Genomic DNA, 27,568 nt, shown 5'->3' on the forward strand with positions numbered 1-27,568 from the left:
TAACTATTTATGCTGCACATTCAAACAAATCGAGCACGCAAACGTTTATGTGACTGCACTGACACTAGCTCAATGCATATTTGATGAACATTAAAAAAAAAACAAGAGGGTCGTTATTTTCATGTTTATTCAGTTAGTGCTGAAAATAAATACAAAACATTTTTTGGACCACATCTGGCAAAGTGACAAAGACCGGCTTCAGTCAATTTGTTAGCTAGAAAAACAGCTTCCTAGCTTGGTATTATTTTGATGGAAACATGACGATCATGATGATGTTGGATCAATTAACCTTCATCAGAGTGTCAAAAACAAGCTCTTTACAAATATTTACTCGAGCGGAGATTTGACTTAAAGGACAAATTGACATCCACGTCATTGGAGGACTTTGAACAGTTTTTGTGGCAACGGAGATAATCAAACAAGGAGGTATCAAGTAGATAATGGCACAAAGTGTTAAATAGAGACACTCACGCATTCCTTCTGAAGCAGCAGAAGACATTACAAAAAAAAAAGTATTTGTTGATTCCAGTTCGATCTTTAGCAAGTAGCAGATTTGACCCCTGTTGTAACTATGGCAACAACACAAAATGTTCATTCCATCTAGCTGGAAGGACTCGTCAGTAGCATAATACATCAGCCAAAAAAAACTAAACACAAACTGACCAAAAGACTTCAAATTAAATGCAGCAGGACGCTTTTCAACCCGCCAAACTGATTTATTACAAAATCTGTCCTGAATGACTTGAAGTCTGGTGAAGGACTGTATTTATATATATTTGTGTGTGTGTGTGTGTGTGTCCCGCCCAAAGGCACTGGCATGCGTGGTACAATCTTTCTTAAACGAGAACATTCATCACTGACAATTATCCTGAAGACAACTCTAGTTTACCAGATACATTTTCTAGAAATGCGACGTCACGCGCCTATTTGGACACTAGCTGTCACGCATTTTTGAGTGGATATGATTTAAAAAATAATAATAATAAAATAAAAATAAAGATGCAAATATTGCTGTTATCCCTGAAATACTGAAGATTTGACGAGGATTTAAAATTTAGACAGATAAACTAACAAATAAAATAACAGAATCCTTTATAAAACGCTGCTTTGCGGGAACGATAAATACTACGAACAACGGAGAAATAAGACAACACTAACACTTGGCATGGAGTGGAAACAAGAGTGGGACTACTAAAAGAATTTGTGACAGTAGTGCATCGAGGACATGGAATCAGTGCGTGTTCAGACACTGGAAGAAAAGCACTACTTTGTGAAAGCGTGGATCAGTCATCTTGACTACTCTGAAGAATTAGGGACATTCAGGTGAAAGTCCAAATTCCCTCACGCCATGTGAGTAGTGTATGTTGCTTCTACGGTAATAAAATAAAATAAAAAATTAAAAATACATGGAGGACATCAGTTCATGGGTGTGTGTCTGTCTATATACAGTGTGAGCTTTGAGGTCTGGCAAGGCAAATGTCATGTAACTGTGTGTGCGTGCGCGTGTGTGTGTGTGTGTGCAGATCGTTCAGTCATCCACTCCAATGTTTCGGAACAGATAGGACATGGACTCTCCGTTGTGGATGCGTCGGATGGCCTCCGACAGGATCATGCTGATGTCCACCGTCTTGATCTTGGGACACTGGAGCTTCTGCAGTTCGTGAGGGATCGTGTTGGTCACCACCACCTTTGGTTATGCAAACGACAGGAAGTGAAAATGGAGATGGGACGCGTGGAGAACAGCGGGTGGTCGACATGAACGAACGCACCTCGTCGATGGCGGACTCCTCGATGAATCTGGGCGCGTCACAGGAGAGGATGCCGTGCGTTGCCATGATGAAGATTTTGTAGGCTCCCCGTTCCTTCAATGTCTCCGCCGCTGCGACAAAACTGTCCACGTCGTCGATGATGTCATCCTGTGTGAGGAGCAGCTGTGTAAAACTGCCTTTTCCTGGCTATATCACCCGACCAATGATTTATTCCTTTCTTACCACTATGATGGCGATGCGGCCGCCTACATCTCCGACCACTGTGATGGGGGGCTTCTCCTTGGGAATCAACACTGGAAGTCACGGGGAAAGAATGAGAGACTTCATTTGCACCGATTGAGGAAGAATGTGGAAATATGGTAATAAAAGTACAACAGGTATATGTTTTGGGTTATTACATGGTATCTCCATGCTTGGATGAATGGCTCCAGTGGTCTTGACAGTGGGTGGCGAGTGTCGCCCATCAACCTGGTCGGACTCGGCATCCTGAGCTTCGCCGTGGATCACCGCGATTCCGAGACGCAGGCGCTCGGCAAACGACTGGGCCCTGCATGCCAGCAAAAGACAAGAATTAGTGACAATATTAGGTTTCTGGAAACCGGTTTTAACTCTAACAACCACACCGTTTGATAGCTGTTTGTCCGTCACTGCTGAGGAAGTACATAAAGAAAAAAAAAAAAATTACATTTTTTTTTATTGCCCTCATAGAAAACTCAACCTATCAAGACAGTCAAAACTATACTTGCTCACACATTTTCAAATTAAATGAACGCGAGAGACCCGTATGCTTCCAATTAGCCAACACAGCGTGCATTCAAGGAATTTTTGGAATAACCTTTGCTGCAATAGTTTTCTTTCAAAGGCAAATGAAGACTACGGTGAAGTATATGTTTGGTATAGACAAAGCTGGGCACTTGACCCTTTTTTGCTGGTCAGTCCCCTGCTCTCTATACGGTTCTGGCCTTAGTATTAAAAATTGTATATACATTATATAATAGATATTGAGTGGAGTTTGCATGTCCTTCCCTTCTCGCGTCCAGATTGGCTCAACCGAAGACTCAAATTGTTCATTAGGTGTTAATGCCCGAGTGTATGCCCTGAAATTGACTGGGAACCAATCCTGGATGCAACCCGTGATGGGGAGGACAAGCACTACAGAAAACGAGATGAATGTTTTCTATGTGCTGCTGAGAAGAGATGAACCAACCTCTTGGCAGAAGCTGGTGATTTGGCCACGATCACTGCATTCCTGTAGTCGGGGATCTGGAGGGCCAAAGAATATGGAGAAGACACAAAAATGTCACACAGACAAAATAGAACAAAGGCTGTTTATTATTAGCCAGCGAGTCATTTTTTTTCTACTACATTACAATGCGTTTAAAAAGAAAGTGTGTTTTAATAGATTTAAAGGCGTTTAAAGTGGCGCTGATTTTCACCTATTGCGAGTTCATTGTACCGTAAATTAACATTTATTTATTCAACAAAAGAACGGATTAATTCTACTTAACGTAATTTTCTATAATATGGCAAAACAATGATTTCATTTAACAGCAAATACTTTTTTTACTTAATAAAAACTGGTCAATACCAAATTTGAATCAGCGATGGCTTTATGCGTCTCTAAAAGTATTTTTTATTTCAAAAATGTCTTGAATTGAATTTTACCTCTTCTTGTATATACTGCAACAAGAAAGGCGACGCTCTCAGGTTGTCAACTGGGATGTTGAAAAAGCCTTGAATCTCCTTCTGGTGGAGGTCCATGGTGATCAAGTGTGTGAGACCTACACGTCACGGCAAGTAATAATGCCAGTGTTACTTGTGCAGTGGCATAATCTGGTCCAAATTGTTACAATCAAAGTTACCTCCTCGCTGTCTGAGTGTGCAATTACACATGATGCGCAACCTCTCAGCGCAGAGCAAATATAACACGGCAACAACTTTGCTAATCAAAACATAACAGATCCAAGAGGGAAAATAAATAAATAAATAAAAATATCAAGATGTATTTAGCGTATTTTCTGAACTATAGAGCGTTCCTACCAGTGAAACAAAAGTCCACAGAAAAGCCGCACCGATGTATTAGCTGCATGGTTCAAAACCTAGGGGAAAAGTAGCGGCTTATAGTCCGGAAAATACGGTATACAACTACCGTCAAGTTGGGGTTTGTTTATTACTACCATGGTGACAAGAGCAATATACGCTGACTTAATTCTTGCTTCAAGATAAAAAATAAAAAAAATTATGTATATTTGAAATGGGGCGTTTATTTTTCATTTATAACGAACCTACATAATGTAACTAATAATGATCTTATGTTTTGGACACGGGTGATTGTGGTTTGGCCACTACGCGTATGTCGGACGCTGCTCACCGTGATGCAAGGAATGCTCGGACGAATGAAAGGAAACGCGGATGTTTAAAACATCTGCCTCGCAGTCAAGAGGGAATTAGGGGCAACATTGGATACGATGGAATTAAAGCTACAATAAAATGCATTCTTTCACATTGCGCGGTGTTAAAAAAATCACTACATTTTCTTAGACACAAACTTTTAAGTGCTACAGCAAAGCAAAATTTATGCTACTCACCTGCTTTACACATCATGGAGGCAATAAGCTTGGAGACGATGGAGCCCCTTTTTCTCATCTTACACTGTTTACTGTACGGGAAGTAGGGGAGGACGCCCGTGATGCTTTTTGCACAAGATGTCCTGCATGCGTACACCAAGATCAGCATCTCCATAATGGTTGTGTTCACATCTCTGGTCGGCCGAGGGTTCCAGACAGAAGAGCAGAGAGGATGAAGATATGTTTAAAATGAGGAACAGAAAGAAAAACTGCTGAATTTAAGTTGGCAGTTCTTTCCTACTTGGACACGGTCTGAATCACAAAGACATCCTTCCCACGCACGGACTCTTGGATTTGGACACGTGTTTCTATGGGAACAAAAGAGGACATGGGAAGAAGATAACAGCGAGGCCTCGAAATGCCTTCCATGAGTAGGCGGTGTCTCCTACACAAACACACAACCCCACTGTGTGAAAATGCAGATGTTTGTGTTTGGAAAATGTGCCATCAACAGTGGTAAAATGGGCATGCGCTGGTGTGGAAAAGTGAGGAGGAAGCATTTCCCAGAGACACAAATGAGAGCGGAGTTTACCTCTGTTGGCTTCCTGGTACACCTGCACCTTGCCGAGCTCCACCCCTAATCGCCTGAGAGAGAACAAACAGAGTTGAGTCCTTAAATTGTCATGAGTTAGGAAGCAAGATTTGTCAGGCAAAATTATTAGCGTCATAAATGTGCGCAGCATGACTTGCAATCTTATGGGGTAATAATACAAATGCACGCTAGAATTGCTGAATAAATAAATAAGTCTGTTGAAGACTAGAACTTCAGTGCAGAAAAGTAAAATGTAAGCATGCTATACTGGTGATGTTTAGCGGGGTTTTTTTTTTTGGTACCATGACGAGCGGGAAGATGAGTGTAAAGAAAAAGAAGAGCAGGCCACTTTTACACACGGCATAAAGATTTGCTTGCATTTTCACCCATCATCCATTTTTACATCATCAACCAGCCATCGGATTAACACTTGTTAATTACTATAGCGGACACGTCGCCAAACACAAATGCCCTCCTCTCCGCGTGTTGACAACTTAGCTGAACATTCAAGCATCTGCTGCCTATCAGAAGCTTCGGCTGATAGCATTGTTTGCTCACGCTTATCTGTGGTAACGCTGCACTTCTGCTTACTTTTTGGCTTTGACATCATTTTGCTTCCCTGCAATCCGGCAGCAGGACTCTGGCCGTCGCTTCAACATGCTGGTTCAAATTTCAGAACGGCTTGCTAACCGGCATATTCTGGGGAAATAACTGACTTTCATTTTCACACTTGATGGGAGGGCAAGTTGTGCATTTTCACAGTTTCAAAAGGCAATTTCCCATAATACGTCCCCTTTAAAGAACATTTGCCATCGTGTTGACGGACATTCCCGCCCGGATGATCATGGACATTTGCGCCATATATGCTCAGCTACACAAAAAGAACAAAAAAATCCCCATAAAAAAAAAACAGAGCGGGAGACGTGCTTAAGGAACGAGTTGCAACTTGCTTGTCAGAGGGCCCACCTCTGCAACTCACTGAGGAACCAGCCGAAACCTTGAGCCATAATAATTGTCCCAGCACAGCATTTAGAAGCGCTCTAACAAGCGTGTGGAAATAATTTACTAAAAAGGAGACCAGTCACTTGCAAGATATGCAAATGTATGCTAACAAGAGTCTTATAACAAAACCACAGAGCTCCCATTAATTACAACTACAGTCGAGCGCCATTTTTATTCGCTTTATTGGTTTCTATGCTGGTCTTTCAAAACAAATCACATGAAATCGGTCAGTGGCACACGAGAGACATTCCACCCCATGTTTGGCCAGCAACCCTAGGCTGGATAGATGATAGAAAGTTTTTCAAGAAATTTTTTAGTCTTCATCTCCGCTGGTTGTAAAAATACGTTTTAAGATGATCTGTGCACATTTTATTTGAGAGAGTCATGATTTGCCAGTGGACCATTTTAATGTTACTTAAATATTTAAATAAGGTAACTGAGTCTTAATTTTCTTCAATGATTGAAGAAAAATACTTCTTGCAGTCTTTGACCACTTCCTTGTGACATTTCCTAAAAGAAGCTGCCCATCCAACAAACACAATTTTTTTTTAACTTGAAATTTGGCCAGGGTACAAATTAATATAATTTCAAGCAGCTTCCCCCAGAAAAACTTGACAAGTGAGCCTGCGGTGTGGATATCTTATGTTGACTGCAAACACAAAATGAGTATTGTACATTATATAAATGCCTGGAGCCAAGTCAAACACAAGAGTTGTTCTATAAACACTCACGGGCTGCGACGTCCTTGGGAGTGGAGTTTATTACGGCAAGTGTGGGTAGAGTTGCAGCTTTGTGGAATATTTTGGATGAGAAAGCTCAAGATGTAAAAACTAATCTTTTATAAAAGCATCAAAGAAAGTTCATTTGGTATCTTCTCTGACAGCAGTCTGCAGGGAACAACTGTTCGATGCGGTTGAGTGTTTCCATTCTGCTGAGTCATCACCTCCAAGTGGTACTGGTCACGCTGCACCGTCAACACTGCATGTGCTGACCCGACCATAAGCGGTAATTCAGGTGCATCCAAGCATTGTTTACAAGAAGTGTCAATGAAAGGCATTGTTCTGTCCAAGAATCTGCCTTCTCTCTATCTCTGAGACGAAAAAAAACCACAGTTCTGCTCACACAGAAAATGAGATTTTGTTGCACGACTGCTCAACTAATTGAGAGAGCGAAAATTGTTATGCACTCACTCTGCAATCCTCTTGCCCAACTCGCGGCTTGACGGGTGCGAGTTGGCGGTGAAGATAACCAGGCCGCCCTTGGTGTGGTTCATGTCGCTAGGGTTTCGGCCACTACTCTCCACACACTCAGGCAGAGGATCCCTAGGCACCCACGCAGCGCTGAGCCCTTCCTAAATGACGGAGGGAGGAGCAAATACTTAGTTGCTGTTAAACAAACAAAGTCAAGTCAACTCTTGGGCTCATCTCAGGTCAGATGAAACGGTCTCCAAACCTGAACGGTTGTCTTACAAAATTTATTGACACATTTCAGTGTACCAGAACAACATTTTTCAGGCTGAGTCTGAGTACTTCAATTTCAGCACACGTCAATACAGAATACAGATGCGTCATATTGCAATTATGCCTTTTTTTTTTTTAACTGAGATGACTTTTTTTATTTATTTATTTATTATTGTTGAAAAACACAAACACTTTTCTTGAACAGAATTAGACAGAGATAATCTCCAAATATTTTCCACCATTAACGTGACCTAAACTGTACAATGCAAAAAAGGACAGGGTGCAGGGATGAAGCAACATCGGATATAATGTGCAAAAAAAAATGGAATCAAAGCACAGTGGTACATCAAAAAGCGAAATGCTTAAAAGGCCATCCACTTGCAAAGCTTGCCGATGAGTTGTCTCAAAGGTTGCACTCAGGCTTTGCCCACAAGACGTCAGCATATTGTGCACAACTGCTGGGTACCTAAGTGGTGATCGGGTCAGCCAGGAAAAAAGCATCAATTCAAACCAGTAGCACACCAACAAGTTCCAATGATGTCTCAGGTGTTATGGTCTATTTCCGTCCCATGCCGTGTCGAAGGTGATGCAACTTTGAGGTAGCTGCAAGTAGCATGGAGGCTTCTCCGCTGGTGTGGATGCATCTCTTCAATGTGGATTTGGCTCTCGCTGTGGTTTCTGTATCACGTCATGGTTATATAATTTCTCCACAACCGTAAAAGCTCTGGACATTGGGACAACACATTTGATACTATTATTATTTCCTCCATTTCGACCATGCTATTTACAGCACAAGCCCATCAAACTATTTTGCCGTTAGCACTCTGAAATCACTCTGCCAACTCCTCTCCCATTGGATGCACTGTCGAAATCACAGCAAGACAGCCCCCGAATTGAACATTTTTTAATTCAAGACAAGTTGCTGACAGCAAATGCTGATCTCGCCTAACGGTCAGAGCACATGCACGATGAATGAGTTCGTTGATGCTGGCTGCGCGCTGCTAAGTGCAGTGTGAAGGGGGCTTTACAACCATTGAGGACATAAAGTCATGGCTGACCAATCGCCAAACTACTTTACTGGTTAGCTCAACCTCTTGTGCAGTAGGGGGGAGGGCGATTTACGCTGGACACACAAGATAGGCAGTATTGTAGCCACGCCCCCCCCCAAAAAGAAACAAAGAAACGGTGAAAAACTGTTTCAAACTATAGCTCCAGAATACAGAACCACGTAGTGCTCAGGTATTCGTATATGTTTTCAGCAATTATATTCAAAAAAGTATAATGTAGTTAGAAACAAATCAAGTGGTAATCACCAAATGTAACGTAACAACAATAAGTTTGCATGACATGATAAATGCTGGTTTTAAAGTGTTTCTAAAGTATTCCTGAAGTTGCGGTCACGAATGTAAAATGATTGCGCAATGCTGGAGGTAGCACAGTACCGTAGTTAGAAAAAAAAAAAACACCCTCCGGCTATTTTTATATTATAACGACGACGAGCCAAGCATGGCAATGTGAGCGATTTAAACATGATAATACACAATCTCATTAACATTTGGGCAATTTCATTTATTTGCGGTTGGAGTAACCATGTTTCACGTTAATGGATATAAATCATTAATGTCGCGGTTGATTTTAACTGCTTTCCAGTACACATGCGGTCACTTCCCTAACACATTAACACACAAACTTAAAAATAATAATAATAATAATATAGGAGACATTTAACATTTAAATAAAGTGTGACGATATCGTTGCCGTGTAGATGTGGTAATGTCTTGTGCTCGTCTCGTGCCTATAAATTACTATTTTAAGTCATGGTCAGAGGCACGCCATTAGCGCCTCGGTGACGCTAAGCTAGCTGCATAGCAACCGCGTTTTACCGTTTACATTAGACGTTTACTTCCTTATGTAACACCACTGGGGAGATTAAGCTATGTAGGTCAAATTTGTTTTAAAGACTCAAGTCTGTCAAATGATCCTCAACCAAACTTGCAGTGAAGCGACAACGCTGGCTAACGCCAAACACGCGCTGGAAATAATGAAGCCGTCAACGGTATTGAATGCACCATCGATTTGCATTAGTCGTGAGCAGGTCACTGTAGTAACAACGGTGAACATGGAACAAAGCACAATTCAACTTCTTACCAGTTTGCGTCGGCTTCGTTCACAGTTTTCTTGCGACCAACAGGGTTCGATTGTTGAAGCCCCCTCCAGTCCTTTTCAACCTGTCTACTCCTTATTCCATCTGCTTGTGCAGAACGCCGATCAGTTGGAGAGGACGTACAAGCTCGACCAATCACTATGGAAAAGGCAAGTGATGAAGACGCATTCAGGTAAACTCGTAATTAATAAACTCCACTGACTATGCCATGACGTAGTATTCGAGAGAAGCCGTTTACTTTGGAAAAGGCAAAATATGCAAGGATGACTATACATGTGGATGAATTTTTATGTGGTCATAAATCACTTTAAACCTCTTCCGTTACTCGAGTCAAATGGTGTGCCCTCATAAATGGCCACTTGAGGGCAGTGTGTTGCAATTAATACCGCAGGCATTCCATTCTGACATTTTTCTCTTGTTTTAAATTTTACTATAGGAGAAAAACATACATTAAACATGTTTAGAATATGAGTTGACCCTCCAAATCATGAAAAATCCCAAACACTTTGCCATATCACCTTTAACAAGAGTTAAAATGACCATAATATTTGTTTTAAATGCTAACATAATAATAATACATAGTTGCTTGATTGATTTGAGCGTGTTTAATAAAGTCAAACAATGTCAAAATGCCCCCTACATCCTTGGATTTTTCTGTATGCGGCCCTCAAAGCAAAAAGTTTAGACACCCCCTGCCTGAACAAGCGATACACAAGCACATTGCAGGAGGTACGTAGAAACATTTACTATTTTCTTTCCATGAGAAAATAATTCCTTCTCATCACTTCACTTTCTTTGTTCAAATTTTTTTTCCCAAAGAAATGATCGTGAATAGCACAAAGCATGCCGGATAAAAGTAGTTTGAATTGAATTTGAACGATGGACATTAACAAAGCCACCATTAACTAAAACTGATTGTACATCATAAAAGTAATCAATAAAGCTTCATGGTTGTGAATCACATTAACAGGGACAACTTTATATATACTTTATTTCCAAGTATTCCAATTGCTACTTTTTATTCTTACATAACTCGCTAGATGCGGGGGAGGCCGAGAACAGTATCCATGCACTGCTTATTGCCCACTGTTTGAGCACACACACACACACACACGCACACACACACACGCACACACACACACGCGTACAAAGATCGAGGCCACGCAGTTGAAAATCGTGGGTGGTTGCACTGCACATGGGGAAGTTTCACATTCAAATCTTGGCTAAATGCAATTAGCATATACAGTCTACAACAGCATATATTTTTGTAGCAAACAGAATGCAGCTCAAAATAATGGAGTAAAAGTAAAATTTTCCTAACATATATAGAAAGTACTGAAGTAAAAGGAAAACTATGCTGCATCAAAACTAACTAGGTAAAATTGATCCGAAAAGTGACTTGAGTAAATGTAGCCCGTTACTACCCACCTCTGGTCTGAAATAAAATGAAAATGCAACATCTTGTTTGAGCATAATGTGATAATTCTGCACTGAAAACAGCAGCCGAAGCGCGCGTTAGCTTCGTAGCATTGTCAACATTCATTTAGTCTATCACTAGTGCATGCAAGGAGAAGAAAAAACATAAATAAAGCATCAAGGGAGGAAAAGTCGGCGGGAAAACCATATCTCGCGCCGGCTCCGCCCCTTTCTTGCAGCACGACTCACAAGCACATTAGCGCCACGAGCTGGCACAGCTGCAGCGTGCCTGGACCGCCCCAAACCCCCATCCCCCCCACCTTTGCCGCCCCTCCCGGTGCTCCCCTCCTCACACACTCACGCACACCCCCACACGCACACACACTCCTCACACACTCTCTCTCTTTCTCTACTCCTGCCCCCACGCGGGGGGAATCATTACCAAATCCTAAGCAAGAGCGCACGCGGAACGATGGCTGCTGCAGCCCTGGATCCTGATCCTGTTTACTACGCAGAGCACGCGAGCGCCGCTTGACACGGACCGGTTTTATCGCAGTTTCCACGCGTCAACCGCTGTGATGCGGTAAATTGCGATATAAGAGACACGACGTTTAATGTCCTCGACGAAGGCCACCGCTTTTTTTTGCAGTCGGAGAATCTTATTGCGGTGAGCCTTCCGCCTCCTTCTCTGTTGGGCCGCGGGGGGGCCGTGGACCTTCCACCCCGCGACGGCAGCAGGCTTAAAAGCGGCCCAGTACCGCTTGCATCTCTCGGTGCTGCACCTAGCAAAGAAGGAGGGGTGGGAGTACGATAGCATCCCTCCATCCCAGTGCACCCCTCCCTCTCCCTTCAAATTCTGCCCTGTCTCATACCATCATACACCAAAGCTCCAGGGGTCTCGTCTAGCCGGGGACCGAGAAGGGGGGTGGAGGAGGCGGGAGGGAGGCTAGTGGTGGCGCACTCTCCGCGTGGGAAGGCCGGCCTGAAATGCCCGTCTGTCGGAGGATGTTGCGGGAGTAGCACGTCTCAGAGCAGAAGATGGGGAAGGACCAGGAGCTGCTGCAGGCGGTGAAGACCGAGGACCTGCTCACCGTGCAGAAGCTGCTGCAAAGGCCCGGGAAAGCAAGTAAGGAACTGCATTTGAATTTAGTCTCCACTATACCTCACACGTCATCTCGTTTAGGGGTTGGAAATTGTTAAGAGTCACACTGTACTGCAGGTGTTGGTACGATGTGTGTGCATCAATGGGCTATGGTGTTGTATGCATCACATGGTGAGCATTGAGAGCTTGAGTGTGAACGTAATGCAGCAGAATTGGGGTGGGTGGGGGTGCATGGGTTTGTTTTGACCCTGGTGTTGCAAATGACAGCTTCAGCCTTTTGACTCTATAGGCTTGGTTGCGTATCAAGAAATGTAGATGTGCAAAGAGACACAGTCTTTGCTTCCTGTATGACACGGTTCCATGTTGATTATTTTTTTGATGGTGCACTTAAGCATCCAGCAATATTCCATGTCCACGTCCCACTCTAATGTGTGGGCAAAAGAGTCGTTCTAGAGAGAGAGCATGTATGTAGATCAGTGATTGCTAACCAGTAGAGTTTGGGAAGTGGTCGTCTGATGTACTGTTGGAAATTACCTGATTTCTTTAATTAGTCTGACAATTATTGATTTGCTACAAATTATATATCTTTGCTCATCTATCTATGATAGTGACATGTAATGATAGGCAGGACAAATAAATGCTCTTTCACTAGATGGCAGAAGGTACATAATTACCCGTGCATCATTTTTTGGTTGTATTGTCGTTTGGTGGTACTTTTGCCAATCTAAAATAATGAACTTTGTTCAGTTAAGGTTGGTGTCAATTTTTGTTAATGATCATTGGTAAATTTCATTGGTTGGTAGTTAGGTTAGCTTCACTATGGATTTCTCAAGATTCTTCTTCATTGGGACTGATCATGTTTTACGATGCCATTCAGACGACATAAGTATAATTCTTTGTAATAAAACAGATTATTTCAAATGAATGCATTCAGTCTAAATGTAACCAGATGAATCGTAAGAGTCAAACAAGCCAACTGTTGCTACTCTAAAACAGAAAATACAAAAGGCAAGGGATGGGGATAGTCACAATTAATGTCAACCTTTATCCTTGTGAGGTTAAGCGGTTCAAATAATGGATCGCTGAATGTTTGTTGACGTATTAAAACAATTGGTATCAATTCGGAGGACATTACATGGCTTCAGTGGCTCTGTCAATGAAGTATTAACTCCTAAAGCTTGTTGCCTGTGATGGAAACAGAAGTTTGGAGCATTAAGCAAGCAATTCCTCCATTCCTCAATTGCAACATTACGTCCTAATGGGAACGCAAGCAAAGTACATCCAAAGAATAAGGTTTGTAAAGTGAGAGTTGGGCTCTACAATAACGTAATGGGACTCGAACACACACACAAAATAACATCAACAGCTTTATGGCCGATGGTCAGAATTGCAATGATGCCGTGACATTGTTAGAATATCAATCTGTTTATTGCACAATACGGTTATGTCGCCTATCACAAGCCCTTCAGGGTGGGCGGGGTTGGTGCTGGTGGTGCTTACGTTGTAAAATATGTGAAATCATGTGATTTATTAACAACGTAATTTCTTTGACATTGCTGTGTGTTATGTTAACAAAACTGTTATTCCTGAATAAAAAAGAGCCGGAAGAAGATACTCTCTGAGTCACTCGTTTTAACAAACACAAGATGTTTTCATTATTCCAGCTAATTGGGCTTTTGCATAATAGACGCGAGTTCGGAGTGAACTGCGTATCGAGAAGAGAACCTCAGACATAAAGGATGAAGCGGCTTTTGATGCTGTTTTCTGCAAAATGTTCACGTCCAGGTTGGATCGTGTTACTAATTGTCACTATGTGCGGATGCTATTATTATGGAATTTACAAAAATAAGACTCGCCATAATGTATTTCTGGCTGTATAGTCTGCTCAATAGATGAATGGATAGATAGACAAGTACAAAACATCGACTGGCTAAAAACAACAGAAAACAAACTGGGTAATAATGACAAAGTGGAGCAGACAAACAAGTAAGGCAGTTTAACGCCAGTGCGACGTTAACAGACCTGTTTGTCATCAAGCTCACAGGACAGCTGCATTCGTGTGTTGAGTGGTCATTTGTGAAGGGAAAAGAGAAACACGTGTGTGGTTTTGTGATGGTAAGAAGTGGATTTGCGGCACGGAGAGGTATCTATGCATATGGGGAATACTGTAAAGCATAGGTGTCCAACTCAAGGCCCGGGGGCCAGATCTGGCCCGCGGCCTCATTTTAAGTGGCCCGCGGAGGGAAAATCATCTGTGTCAACTTCCAGTTTCTCGCACATTTTCTTTACCTTTACCAACATGGGGATATGAGATATTGTCATTTGTTACCAATCCTCCCTTTTTAAAATAATTAATTAGAGGCTTCTGATTTCATAACTGGCTTTCCATGAATTTGTTGTGCGTATGTGATAACGTAAGGTGATCATACTACAAAACTACGACGTGGCTCGTCCACAAAAATGAGCTTGACACCTCTGCTGTAAAGGTTCAAGTTTGATGTGTGTGTGTGTGTGTGTGTGAAGGCTCTGTCCTGCGGCAAGTCTTTTGCTCCTACTCAGGCCAGACATACTGTCTACACACACGCATGCATGTTCGCACGCGCACACCTGGCACCATCTGGAGAGCCATCATCAGTTTGCTGCCACTCAGCCTGCCCTCCGCACCACATGAGGTCATGGCCGTGTGGATGCGTGTGATGTGAGGTCAGTGTTTGTTGATGGTCTGTTTCAATGTTTGGGCGTCATGGGTGGCGACTCAAGCTTTCTTACCGGCGCTGTCTTCCTATTAACGGAGAAACGATTATGAGTCAACCTATGCTTCGTTCTTTGTCGCTTTTCCGAAGTGCGAAACGGTGGGGAACGAGTGACACTAATGCACATCCAACCCCCTTGATAGCATGTCTTTCCCTCTTTTTCCCTCTTTGTGTGTTGATATGCGAGGCTGGCAGAGGAGGGGAGCAGATGATTGCATCCACACCACTGCACATTCACAAAGGAGCAGAGAGGCAGAGTGGAAGGATTCACATGCTGTCAGCTGGAGTGTTAGCTGTGCTCTGGCGGCTGCTCGACGCCTCAGGGAGAGAAATGTGATAGAATCGCAGCTTTGTGGATGCCATCTATATCCATGCTTTGTCCTTTAGTGGCCAAAGCAGTAAAATATTACTGCTCCTAACTGATTGGATGCCCTCCACGCAAGATGTTTATGTGTGCTAGAGAGAGGAAAGTCGGGCCAGTAACTCAAAGACCGGCTTTTTTTCGTATATGACTCAGAAAGTGGGAGACATCGTCTAATTCGGGGTTCTTAAATCCTGTTCCCAGAGGCCTGCTGTCCTGTCTGTTTACCATCCCTGCTGCAGCACACCTGATTCAAATAATCAGATAATCAGGAAGGTCTGCAGAAGCTGGATAACGATCCTGCTCGTTTGAATCGGGTGTGTTGCAGTAGGGGGGGATGGAAAACAGGCAGCACAGGAGCTCTCGAGGAACAGGATGAAGACACCTGGGGTAATTGATCTTAAAATATACAATAAATTCAGATGCTGGCAATCGGGTGCCCGATTGAGATGGATTCCGCTTTTGTTAAACGAATACATAAATGTAAATGTTAAGGTAAAAGGAGAGTGGAGGCAGTCGAATGATTTGGACTTGCTTCAGTTTGTCAAGTGCCCAGATTAGGTCAGAGGAGCGCCGCAAGTTGATTTGTTTCCTCTTCCCTGGTAGCAGAGCCTTATTCCACGATGATAATGGCAGGATTCATCAGACCGCTGGAAGGACGCAGGATGATGCAGGGACGATGTGGCCCAGAGCAAGCTGGCCCATATTTGTTTTTGTTGCTAGGCAACTCAACAGGAAGTAGCCTGGTGCCCTTTCCCACTGGTTTGCATATTAAATTGATTATAATGAGGCCATGGGATACAAGTGTATGAGTGGCTACTCTGTATTTTATTTTGAGTTGAAATTGTGTGGCAATTCACTCATTTTTAACATTTTCAACCAACTTGGTACATTCCGGAGTGGAAATTGCTGTGCCTTCTGTACAATGTTTGTCTTGTGTCCCAAAGATGCCTCACTCATACCTTTTCCCTCCCATTTTTCAGTGGGAAACTCCACCCTAAGCTCAAGTTCTTCCACCCCAATTGAACATTTTTCAATTCTGAACTTGCTTTGCTTGTCTGAGTTGCCCGCATTTCTCTCCAAAACATCATCAGTCACTCCTGCTGCTACAGACCTCCTCTATGATTGAATTACACAACAGATGGAGAGATTTTTTTTTTCGTTTTGTTTTGAATACATTTGCTTTGATGAATGTAAGACATTCTAAGAGCAGCCATACAAACGAAAGAATAAAACGAAAGAAGAGTGAGATATATATGTCACCATCTAAATAGATGATTCCACCAAAGGAACCGTGACTGATGGGATGATTGGCACGGAAAATCTGAAACGGATAAAAGGGGGAACAAGCTGACGTAACAGATGGCATCGCTAAACGGCATCCTTGCACCCTCTCTCTTCTTCCGTTACCCGACTACTGTGCTCACTGTGCAAGCTTCTCTCTCTCTTTCGCCAACACTTACTCATCTGCACACTGCGCTGTACCAAAAATAACATCCTAGTTTAATGGGTCACTGGCAAGTTCAAGGAGAAGGAAAGCACAGGAGAGGTGACGAAATTGGACGTATGAAAGGAAGTAAAACATGACACTCTTGATCATTTTTGACTTTTTATATAACTACCTGTACGTAGGTGTGTGCGAGATTGCAAGCCCCGTGTCCTTAGAGTCCCTGTGTAGGAATTTTCCATTCCCACTGATGTTCATATTTGAATGGACTGCATTTTACCCATTTATGTTTGAGCGACCTAATAGAGGTACATCATTTTCCTTTTCAGAGCTCCTAAACTTAAACTAACATAGCCTGAACAAGCTTATACTGTACCGCACATAAGAACCTTTTAGAAATGTTCCAACCTACACCCATTCTTAATACATTTACTATTGCTTGGGGAGTGTATGAATAATGTTGCCATGTGAGGGAGTGGCCTGTAAAAACAAAAATATGGCTGCCAACTTCTACTACCTTGGAGAAGTGTGACAATTGCAATACAAGGGTTAGGTGTACATTCTAGAGCAGCCATGGACAAACTACGGCCCGGGGGCTACATGCGGCCCGTTAAACGTTTTAATCCGGCCCGTTTAACTTAAAAAAAAAAAATTGAATAAACATTGTTAATGTTTTATTTTCTAAATACTGTGGTTTTTCAAAGACATATATATTCTTGTAATGCTTTTGTTCACTTTCATTTAAAATTAAATGTATTTTTTTTTTTCTCCGATGAGGTGAGGTTACCAAAACACTCCATCCATCTGCTCCTGGTCAGGCCCCTCTGTCATATATTAGAACCCATTGTGGCCCGCCAATCAAAAAGTTTGCCCACCCCTGTTCTAGAGCAAGGGTCCTAACTGAAAAGAGGTGCCGTTCAGTAGATGTCTTAATGCCGATGTCTTGACTGTATGGTGTTCTAATTTAGTCCCAAATATTTTGTGGTCGACGACAAGTGTCCATTGTTTGAATCTCAGCTCAAGATCTCCTTTGGTCATCGGCCTCCATGACTACCAATAATCTGTATCGGTATCGGTATCGGCCCTAAAAAAAAACATATTGGTCTATCACTAGTTTTATGTAATTTAAAAAAACTGCAGTAAATCACTGTCATAAACGTACTGTACTAGACCTAAACACTATCTCTGCGTGTTTATTGTATTTTTGTTCCATGCACTTTCACAATTATTCTGTGTCCTCTTTGCTTAGTTACTCCATTGATCATAAACGACAAATAATTGCAGTATTTAGTGCAATACTTAAAACAGGTGATACATGTCCCCGTCTTCACCTAAGTCATAAATAATTCATCCTAACTTGTCTGTGGTTGTGGGGATGTCTCATATGCTGATTTTGATAAAGATATGTGGGTCAGACTCATTTTCCAGGAAGCTGATGCCCTTCTTAAATGTGTGTAGACTGGTTTAAGACGAGCAGTGAACTTGCGAGAGTATCAGACCATTTGAATTTAATCCTCAAAACAGCTGGGAGAGCTTGGCAATATTGCATGGGAAGACTTTATCTTCCTTAAGAAGAGAAATGGATAGAAAATGACAGTGAGTGTTGCCCGTGGCTTCGCTATTCTGTCTTTTCTAAACTGAAACCTGTGTGCTTGGACAGCACTGTTCTCGTACTAACACGTGACTGATCGCAAGAAGTAAAAATTAGCAAAACTACATTTTGTAAATCGCTAAAGCACACTCAAGGACAGAGCAATCAAAGGTGAGCGGGAGCTCTCGATTTTGGTGTGCGAGCACCTAACCCGGAGACATGTTTTTGCAATTTTAGTTTTCTCTCATAGGCCAATGATGTAATTTTACACCAAACATGCACTTTACACCAAACCATATGGCCATATGCAACACTGAATTATTATTTTTAGTTTGCATTATATTTTTTAATTGATATCATTGATGATGACATAATGAAATTGAAACATATTTATTAATTATAAAGTTTGGCACAGTAACAAATTTTTTCAATTTATTTAAAAAGGGGCGGATTTGTTACAAATGAATGGCTATATCTCATACCTCAAACTTGTTAAAAGTGAAGAAAATGTGCTAAAAACAGGAAGATGATGCACATGAGTTGCCCTTTGCGGGCCACATAAAATGAGGTTGCGGGCCAAATCTGGCCCCCGGGCCTTGAGTTTGACACCTGTGCATTAGTCCCTCCCGCCAAAGGTGGTTTATTTGATTTGCTGAAAATTGTGTAAGGAATATGACGTATTTGTGCGAGTTAATAGTGATACCTAGTTACAGTCTTTGTCGTTTTTGACATATTCGCATCCATGATTACAAAAAATATTAAATAAAACAAAAATAAGGCTACAAAGGAAGAATCAGTTTTTATTCTTTAGATCCCTCCTTAGGTTTCTCTCTACCTTCCAAAAGAATCATCCGGTCTGGGATTGATTTGCTCCCTGCACACTTCCGTTATCCAGAAGAACTCGACCAGGGTTGTAACATCTCCGCTTGTCTTGAGTCCTAAAATAGAGAATGTTGTTTTTCTGACTGATTTGCTTTGCTTTGTGCATGCGACTTACTAGACACGCCGTCTGCGTGCATGCCCGCACGACTGTGTAAATATTCTTTTCTTGGCGGATTTCATGGTTGGTCCTTCAAGCTGACATTTAGCAAGATAACCACGCATTCGCATGTCGCAAATGTGTACAGTAAATTGCATATGTGGTACCAACAGCCGCATTGAGTTAACGCATCCTTTGATCACTCCAGTAGGTGTGTGTTACTTGGGGCTAGTCCCGTTGTTTGAAGCCAGTTAGCCAATGGCGCTGAAGCACAGGCTTCCCCGAGCCAATGAGCATAATTGTTTATGTTCTGGCTGATGCGCTAGTTGTGTACAGCTGTGCAACACATGTAGAACATGTGTTTTTTTTGGCTCTGATTGCTTGTGCATGCTGCGTTATGAGTTGATGCCAAATGGAAACATTTTTCCGATCTTACCTTTCTTTATTTACTGCTATCTTTCGTGCTCAGTGCATTCGTCGTAGCTTCTCTTATAGCATGCAAGGGTGTTGATTTACTCGGTTGCAGAGAGAGAGAGAGAGAGAGAGAGAGAGCGGACCAGGTGTTTCTAATGCAGGGGTGGGCAAACCTTTTGATTGGTGGGCCACAATGGGGGTCCAGGAGCAGATGCAGTGTTTTGGTAACCTCACCTCTTCGGAGAAATAAATAAATAAATCAAAGTGAACAAAGGCATTACAACGAAATATCTGTCTTTGACACACCACAGTATTTAGAAAATAAAACATTTACAAGGTTTATTCATTTTATTTTTTTTCAAGTTCGGCGGGCCGGATGTGGTCCCCGGGCCATAGTTTGCCCACGCTGCTCTTATATAACAGTGTTAACTAACGCTAATCTGCACTAACACTGAAGATGTGCTTTTTGGTTTTGATGAGAATGCTCCAGCAGCCACGTCAAAATGGTTCTTTGACTCTTCAACTTTGTCTAGTCTAGCTGCTAAGTTATATACATATGGCCCATTTTATAGGAAATTTTATGGCATATTGCCAAAAATGAAAACAATTCCCAGGTGTCTCTTTCATGCTTTGAGTTGTCCTGCAAATGAGCTCCTTGCTAACCACACACATATCGAGCCACGTTTGTGACTAATTGGGCTAAATCCCCAGATGTTGCTACATCGCCTAATCGGAAAGAAGCAAATGCAGTGATGATAGTGTGTTGGTTCACTTCCATGTAAACTGGCATTCTATCTAAAGCCGACTGTCGCAAAGTTGGTTTTTAAACTGGACCGTGATTTTGAATTAGGTCGGCAAATCAGTGCGTTGTTCATTTTAGGCATCCGGCTAAAGTGAAGCCCTTTCTTTCCCAACTCAGCACCGTGGGATATAGCCGCATACTTTGGCCTTCTGATGTGTGTGTTTCAGTATAGGATTACACGGTAATCTGACAACACGGATTAGCGCATCAGATCTACCGGTCCACTGGATTTAGTGTCATAGAATACCTTCAAATATTCTTCTTTTTTATTTTAGTACTGTCTCTGTCTGTCTCTCTCTCTTAAGCATCTCCTCTTATATTTCTCCACATCTCATTCCATCAACGCACAGCCCCAACCTTTCTGACTTCCTGCTATCCTTTTCATCTCTATATCCATCAACCGTCCTTTTTATCCTCCCTCCCTGATCTCTTTCTACGTCGCTCCCATCCTCTGCCTTTGTGAGCTCACATCTTTCGCCCCCTCTGGTTTGACTCATAATCATTCAAATATTATGTCATGAATGTGAATTAGGGTGCAATCAAGGAACCTCGTGAATTATCAAGCGTCTATGTTTTTATTTTTATTTTACAATACATGTACAGAGTTGGTCGGCACAATGGGCAATTGGTTAGCACGATGGCCTCACAGTGCAGAGGTTGTGGGTTCGATTCCGGCCTTCCTGTGTGGAGTTTGCATGTTCACCCTGTGCCTGCGTAGGTTTCCGCTACACCATTTTTAAGGTTTAAAAAAAAAAAAATAGACCCCTCTTTAAAATGGTCTAAAATCATTTGACTTTTTCAATTTGTTAACAGTGCATAGTTTGAAGTGTCAGCATGACTTGAACTCATTATAAGGCTGTTGTTTTGAGGAATAAGTCATCACTTATTTCTAGTTGCAAATCTGCTGGGGGGACAAATTAAAGTATATTACATGCCTCATATTTTAATTTAACATTGAGATACACGCCAGTGTTATAAACAAACAAAACATTGGCTGGTTTAAAATAATGAATATAATCTCTTACACAGATAAACCTATAAAAAAAAAAAAAGTTTCATTGCAGAGCTGAATTACTATCAGTCGCTGCAGATCTAAGTACAATCAGCCCGTTGTTCTCAATGTAACTCAACCACACACGCACTTCTTCAGAGGAACAACCCAAAGCTTTTCCACTGCTTCGGGCGTGTGAATAAGCGACACACAAAGGAGCATTTAGCAGGTTGACAAGCCAGAGTGAGCAAAAGAAAGTCGGGTGCTTGGCTTCAAGGACTTCATTGAGTTATTTTAAATCAACTTAAGCTCAGTGAAAGCCCACTTCCTTAACAATGCCTCAAATTGTGATGAGAATGTGTTTCAGCACAATTATAATTCCACGATTAGAGTTTAACTTGAGAATACAGTGAGGTGGTTAATTATATTCGTCAAGTTTCAGGATATCCAATCCTGTTTGTATGCTACTTACTTTATGGTGTTTGTAAATTGATTAATATTGGGAAGACCGGCCGGCGTGGGGGGGGGGGCACGGTGGCCAACTGGTTATCACGATGGCCTCACAGTGCAGAGGTTGTGCGTTCGATTCCGGCTCCGACCTTCCAGTGTACTTCCCATGTTCTCTGTGCCCTGCGATTGGCTGGCAAACAGTTCACAGGGTGTCCCCCGCCTACTGACCGAAGACAGCTGGGATAGGCTCCAGCACCCCCGCGACCCTTGTGAGGAGAAGCGGTACGATTAATGGATGGATGGATGGGAAGGCCGGAGCTGGAATCAAACCGACTACCTCTGCACTGTGAGGCCATCGTGCTAACCATTCGTCCGCCGTGCCGCCCTGATTAAAACATATCCAACTCAATTAAACCACATTTACTCAATATTTAATGCCTCTTAAATGTCAGAGCTAATACAGGGGATCCAGTTCAGTATGCGGGGCTGCATCCACTTTGTCTTCATTCTGGGCAATTGGACAGAAATAGCCTTGTGTTTGTCATAAGACAAACGGAATAAATCCGCATTAAGACCTCGGCGAACACACCCATGCACATGCACAAAAACACACACGGACACACCTGACATTTACAATTTGAGATTGGGGCACCATCATGTGCATCAAAGCCTTCTCAAATTCTGTCTCTCTCTCCTGTGCTTAATCGCTCTTTAACATTTGAATTTTTAACATCCTACACTGCAAGACTTTCTTGCAAACGCTGAAGCAATCTATTTTGGTTTCACAATATTGTATCTTTCCTATTTTTGTTCATTCCCAGGCACCAAAAGTAAACAATAGTAATAGTGATGACCATATATTCAATAATATGTAAAAAAACGTGTACAATTTATTTGCTTGATAATTTCACCACAAACTCACCAGATGTACACAACCGTCTTATTTATTTTTGAACGAGCCTCACATGTTCACTCATGCGCTATGCAGGCAGGCTGGTTCATGAGCTATATCTGGAGTCAGATGTGAGCGTCCCTCTGCTGGATGCAACTCTCCGGCACTTCAGGGAGCGTTGATGTCATTATCACGTGGACTTGAATGTGCTTTTGTGCAGCATGTGTCTCAAAGTTGTTCTTTTTTTTTTTTTTTTCCTATTTACCTCACTGCTAAAAACTTTCTTTACTACGCCTAGCTCCCCGAGTCTGAGTCACACAATTTTTTTTTTAACAGTATGATGACTTTGTTTAAAGTCTTCCCAGGCATTGTAATATTTTACAATTTAATAATAATATATGAATAAAAATAATTATGAACTAAATACTAATTAGAAAATAATGATCAAACGGTTTTAACATTGGTAGCATATTTATATTTACTTTTCCAGACACAAACACTCTGGACGAGTCTGATTTAAAAAAAAAAACTAAAACTAAAGCTCACACGTGACCTTCTAAATCATTATAATTACCAGTTGTTTGTCTTTACTTTTTCTTTTTAAATGAGATATGTTGCCATATAACAGTGGTCACCATCTTTTTATATATATATATTTTTTTTGTCTTTCATCATCCGTGGCCTGGTCCAAAGTGGCCCGCGGATCACTGTTGTAGAACATGTTTCAATTGCTCCTTAAAAAAAACGGAACTGTGACACGTTTGTCACTGAACAGACACAATATGTCTCTGCTGATAAGCATATCAACAAAGTTAATTGTCCATCATAACAATAGCACCGCAAACTAGCCTCTAGAACAAAATGTCATGAGGAATTAGTGTTTTCACAGATGGGAAGGTACAGCTGATAAGTGCTGCGTGAGCTCTCACTTTATTTGTGTGCGTGTGAAGAAAAGGACAAAGAGGGTGAAGAGAGCCACTAGAAGAGAAGAAAATAAATGGGAGTTTACTGGCCGGCAGGGATGAAATAAGAGGATGATGGAAAAAGCAGAAACGAGAGTGAGGATGGGAAAGAAAGGCAAAGTAAAGAAGCACGGAGATGGAAGAAAGGAGTTGTGCCAGAAAGAAGAGTGCCTTGAAAAGAGGAGAGATCGCAATAAAAAGCAGGAAAGATGTCGAGACGGATAGAGCTTGAAACGGATAAACCCCGTGGTGGAAGGTGCTTGGTGGTTCTGTGAGCTGGGGATAATCACGATGAGTCATGCCCTGGGACAGTGTGGGTCACTGGAGATAAAAAACATTACTGACAGTCCCAGGCATCAAGAGGCCTTCTGGAGCTTCTCAGAATCTGATTGGAGTCATCAGGACGACAAAAGCCCTACAGACAGTTCAAGGTCAATGTCGTGCAGAGTGCCGTGCACTTGCGACACTCTTTGCTGATGCTTTCATTTTCTCTATTTGACTAAATTGGCCAATTGCAATCGCTTTTGCTGGTATGCCATGTCGTACAACTTCTCGTACGGTATTTGGCTGATACGCTGATCCAGACTGATCCGTGGGGATCTTACTCAAGCTCAACTGTACTATTTGGTAGAAACGCGGCTGTCCAGCCAAGTGTCCGGATGTCGTATAACGTAAATCTGCACAAGCGTGCTCCATTTGATTTGAACACAGAACTCTGAGGCTGATCTGCTGTACAGCAAACAATAACAGGAAGACCGGTGTGAGTGTAAAAAAAAAAAAAAGAAAAGTCGCACCGGACAAAATTGTCCTGTCTAAAAATATTGATTGGTTAACCTTGTAAATTTCAATACACCCGAATAAATGCTGGTATTACATGAAAAGTAAGTACACAGGAATAAGTGTGATGTAGTCTATAGTCGCAAAACATTTGGATTTTTTTTAAGTAATACCTGGCAATTACAATAAAACTTTTCGTTTAAAATGACCAATCATGCTGATGCAACCGACTGCCTGTGTCGTCTGCTTCAAGCACCCGCTAAACAAACCATAGAAGTGCAGAAAAGCCCGGTGAACTCCCAAGGAGGATTTTACAGGATTAGAAGTGTGTGTCAAAGGGCATACAAGGACTGATGGACTTTCCCAGATGTTCCAGTTTCAGTGCACAGTGTTGTGTAAACTCAAAACACCATCTTGGGACTTAGACTGCACAGAAAGTCGGTTTTGTTTTGAAACTATTAGGTGTGGTCCAGTTCGAGATCAGACGCTCCAAAAAACCTTGCATGGGAATCAAGACGCTTGACTCTGTTGGCACGGGATCTGCCCCCCTCGGGGTTTTATGATATCTCGGACAGGTCTGTGCCCCTCTTATCCATAATGTGCTGCTTTAGCAACACTCAAAGCTTTACAACCTATGTTGTTTTGATTGTAAACATTTTAATCTCACGTGAGCTGTGTCTTTCCTCATTTCCCCATGTCGCGGTGTACCTGTAAATGTGCGATATTCCACGACAGCAAAGCCACTCTGAGAGAAAGAGATGGCTGAGGAAAGGATGAGAGGTTCTTGTTTGTTATGGTGTCCTGCGGCGTTGCGTGTGATTCTAATCCAGAGCTGACTTATTCCTGGCCGCCATCGCTGACAGTGTTATGATGATTTTGTCACTTTCCTTTCTTTCTTCCGCTCGACTGATCGCAGCCCATGTTTTGTTGTCCCTTACTATTTTCAATTGTTCCCTCTTCCCAGTTTTGTTTTGACGTTTTCAAGTGTTCCCTCCTTCCTATATGCCATCGTTAGACAACCTTGAAAACTCTTTTTAGTTCCAAGCAAATTTCCATTGAAAGGACATTGAATATGGGTTCTAATCATGGCTGACAAATTTCGAAGCAAACTGCAATTACCTAGATGACAGAAATAACCAGTTCATCATATAAGATTGGACATCTGAAAAGGGCATTGTGCATATAGTAACATTTTATTTTAAACATTTATTTTATATTTTATTTTTATTTATTTTATATTTGACACATTTATTTTACATTTTATTTTATATTTACTTTTTATTTTATATATTATACATTTGTTTTACATTTTATTTTTATTTATTTTATATTTTATACCTTTATTTTACATTTTATTTTTATTTATTTTATATAAATTTTTTATTTATTTTATATCTTATACATTTGTTTTACATCTTATTTTTATTTACTTTATATTTTATACATTTATTTTACTTTTTTATTTTTATTCTTTTGTTATTATCGTTGATTTGACTTCTTGACCTCTTTTACTGAACAACCAAAATGGAGACGTATGAACTCCTTTTCACCTGTAATGTTTGCATACAAGTCCGGCAAGTGAAACATCAGAGTCGGGTGAAACATCAGCAAATACAATCTTGTGTTTGTTTCACAATTTTTCATAATGCAACCTCTCACATCTTTATTTTCCCTTTAATGATGGATGTTTTCAGGAGATTTCAGGACTTTCATCTCACTATGTTTAGTCTTGACATTGGCACCGTCTGCACTGCACCACGGAGCTTAATCTGACTATAATGAGATCCTCTCAAGGCAATACACATCAGCTTAGCTGTACTCAACACCACTGGATTTTGTTGGGCATGTTTGGATATACTTACAAAACAGTAAATATGCTGGAAGGTCATCTTGCTACCCAAAGCCTGAAGCCCAAATTGGAATATCGGCTTCTGTCTGACTGTGAAGGCAATATCGTGCAGCATTTCTAAAAGCAAATATGTTACACTTAGATCAACAGTAGACTCGGTCGGATGATGTGACGTCAGCCTCTTGTTTACATGGCCGCTGCTTAGTGCAATTCCACTTTCAATGAAAGTTACAGACTTAAACCATGTGGGAACGCCATCTGACGCATCTTAAATCCATCCAGCCACAGGGGCAGCAGCTTTAGCAGGGAAGCCCAGACTTCTCTCTCTCCAGCGAATTCTTCCAATGGCCATCCATCGGTCACATGTATCCGGGTTATCGTTCTTTTGGTCACCTTTGGGCTCAGCTCCTTCTTCAGCGATACTAAGACCACCAACAGCTCGTATTAAGAGGTTCCATACCCCAGACTCTAGGATAAATAAGCAGTATAAATAGCAATATCCCTAAATCCTTTCCCTTCTGTGTCATATTTTTCACAAGTCGACAGACAACAAAATGGCACTGCATGGTACTGGGTTAGACACCTAGCTGCTAATAGTATTTTTTTAATTGTATTCCGTACTAGTACTCGCTCTTATTTGCTGCAGAAATAGTGCCTTCTCTCAGGGCTCACCCAAAAGCCCCATTTGACCCCTTGTTCTTCTTTTGAAGGGCATGTCACTGGTGGCATTATGGATGAGAGTAAACTGCATAGACAGTAAAGATGAGGTAGGGTGTCACATAATATCTCATCCAGCAATAACCCACACGCAGACACGATTAAGTTAATGGAATTCCAACAATTTGAGTAAGAAATAGCATGGTTAGGGAGACCTCCTAAAATACTCACGGCACACATCGAAGAAATGCGGTCAGTGGATGTAACGGAACCTTTCGCACAATTCTCGAATGAGATCTTTACAGTCGGAAAGCAGGAGAGTTTCATGTGTATTTAGGTTTTCTTTTTTTTTTTTTCTTTTTTTTAAATCTCTGTTTTGTATTGTCCTTGTCAAATAACGACAGTCAGACAGGAAATGGCTGTTTTTTTCCTTTGTGTAATTACATTACAATTACCTTTTAAATACAAGGCATTTGGAAAAGTTTATTTGACATTGCTACATTACTGTAGCTGACTTTTGTTCAAAAATCACTCCACCTGACTGCTTAGTTATTGGTCCATTTTGCAGTCC

The 27,568-nt window shown here is 41.6% G+C and overlaps 2 protein-coding genes across 10 annotated transcripts in view; one reads left to right on the plus strand and one right to left on the minus strand.

Annotated features, from left to right (window-relative positions):
- Positions 1 to 110: 110 nt before the first annotated feature.
- Positions 111 to 9,707, minus strand: LOC148322729 (phosphoribosyl pyrophosphate synthase-associated protein 2). 2 transcript variants are annotated; one of them, XM_088316905.1, is made up of 11 exons: positions 9,539 to 9,707; positions 7,121 to 7,281; positions 4,929 to 4,981; positions 4,638 to 4,704; positions 4,358 to 4,530; positions 3,435 to 3,550; positions 2,977 to 3,032; positions 2,168 to 2,316; positions 1,992 to 2,062; positions 1,770 to 1,916; positions 111 to 1,687 (listed from the first exon to the last, which is right to left on the minus strand). In XM_088316905.1, exons 2-11 carry the CDS (start codon positions 7,201 to 7,203, stop codon positions 1,529 to 1,531), a joined length of 1,074 nt encoding a protein of 357 aa, XP_088173031.1. In that variant the 5' UTR covers positions 7,204 to 7,281; positions 9,539 to 9,707; the 3' UTR covers positions 111 to 1,528. The 2 variants fall into 2 exon arrangements, with proteins under 2 accessions (XP_088173031.1, XP_088173032.1); XM_088316906.1 differs by lacking the exon at positions 9,539 to 9,707 and adding an exon at positions 5,520 to 5,627 and having other exon boundaries at positions 7,121 to 7,254.
- Positions 9,708 to 11,351: 1,644 nt separating this feature from the next.
- caskin1 (CASK interacting protein 1) overlaps positions 11,352 to 27,568 on the plus strand; it is a 54,464-nt gene continuing 38,247 nt past the window's right edge. For 6 of the 8 annotated variants that reach the window (XM_088316020.1, XM_088316022.1, XM_088316024.1 and 3 more), the window contains exon 1: positions 11,353 to 12,096. In XM_088316020.1, the coding sequence (XP_088172146.1) occupies positions 12,009 to 12,096 (88 nt within the window). In that variant the 5' untranslated portion in view covers positions 11,353 to 12,008. Of the gene's footprint in view, positions 12,097 to 27,568 lie in introns of all 8 variants that reach the window. The other 2 variants (XM_088316021.1, XM_088316027.1) reach the window with 2 other exon arrangements.

Source organism: Idiotropiscis lumnitzeri, chromosome 15, assembly GCF_059441095.1.
Source record: "Idiotropiscis lumnitzeri isolate Australia: NSW breed Sydney's pygmy pipehorse chromosome 15, RoL_Ilum_1.0, whole genome shotgun sequence".
NCBI lineage: Eukaryota > Metazoa > Chordata > Actinopteri > Syngnathiformes > Syngnathidae > Idiotropiscis > Idiotropiscis lumnitzeri.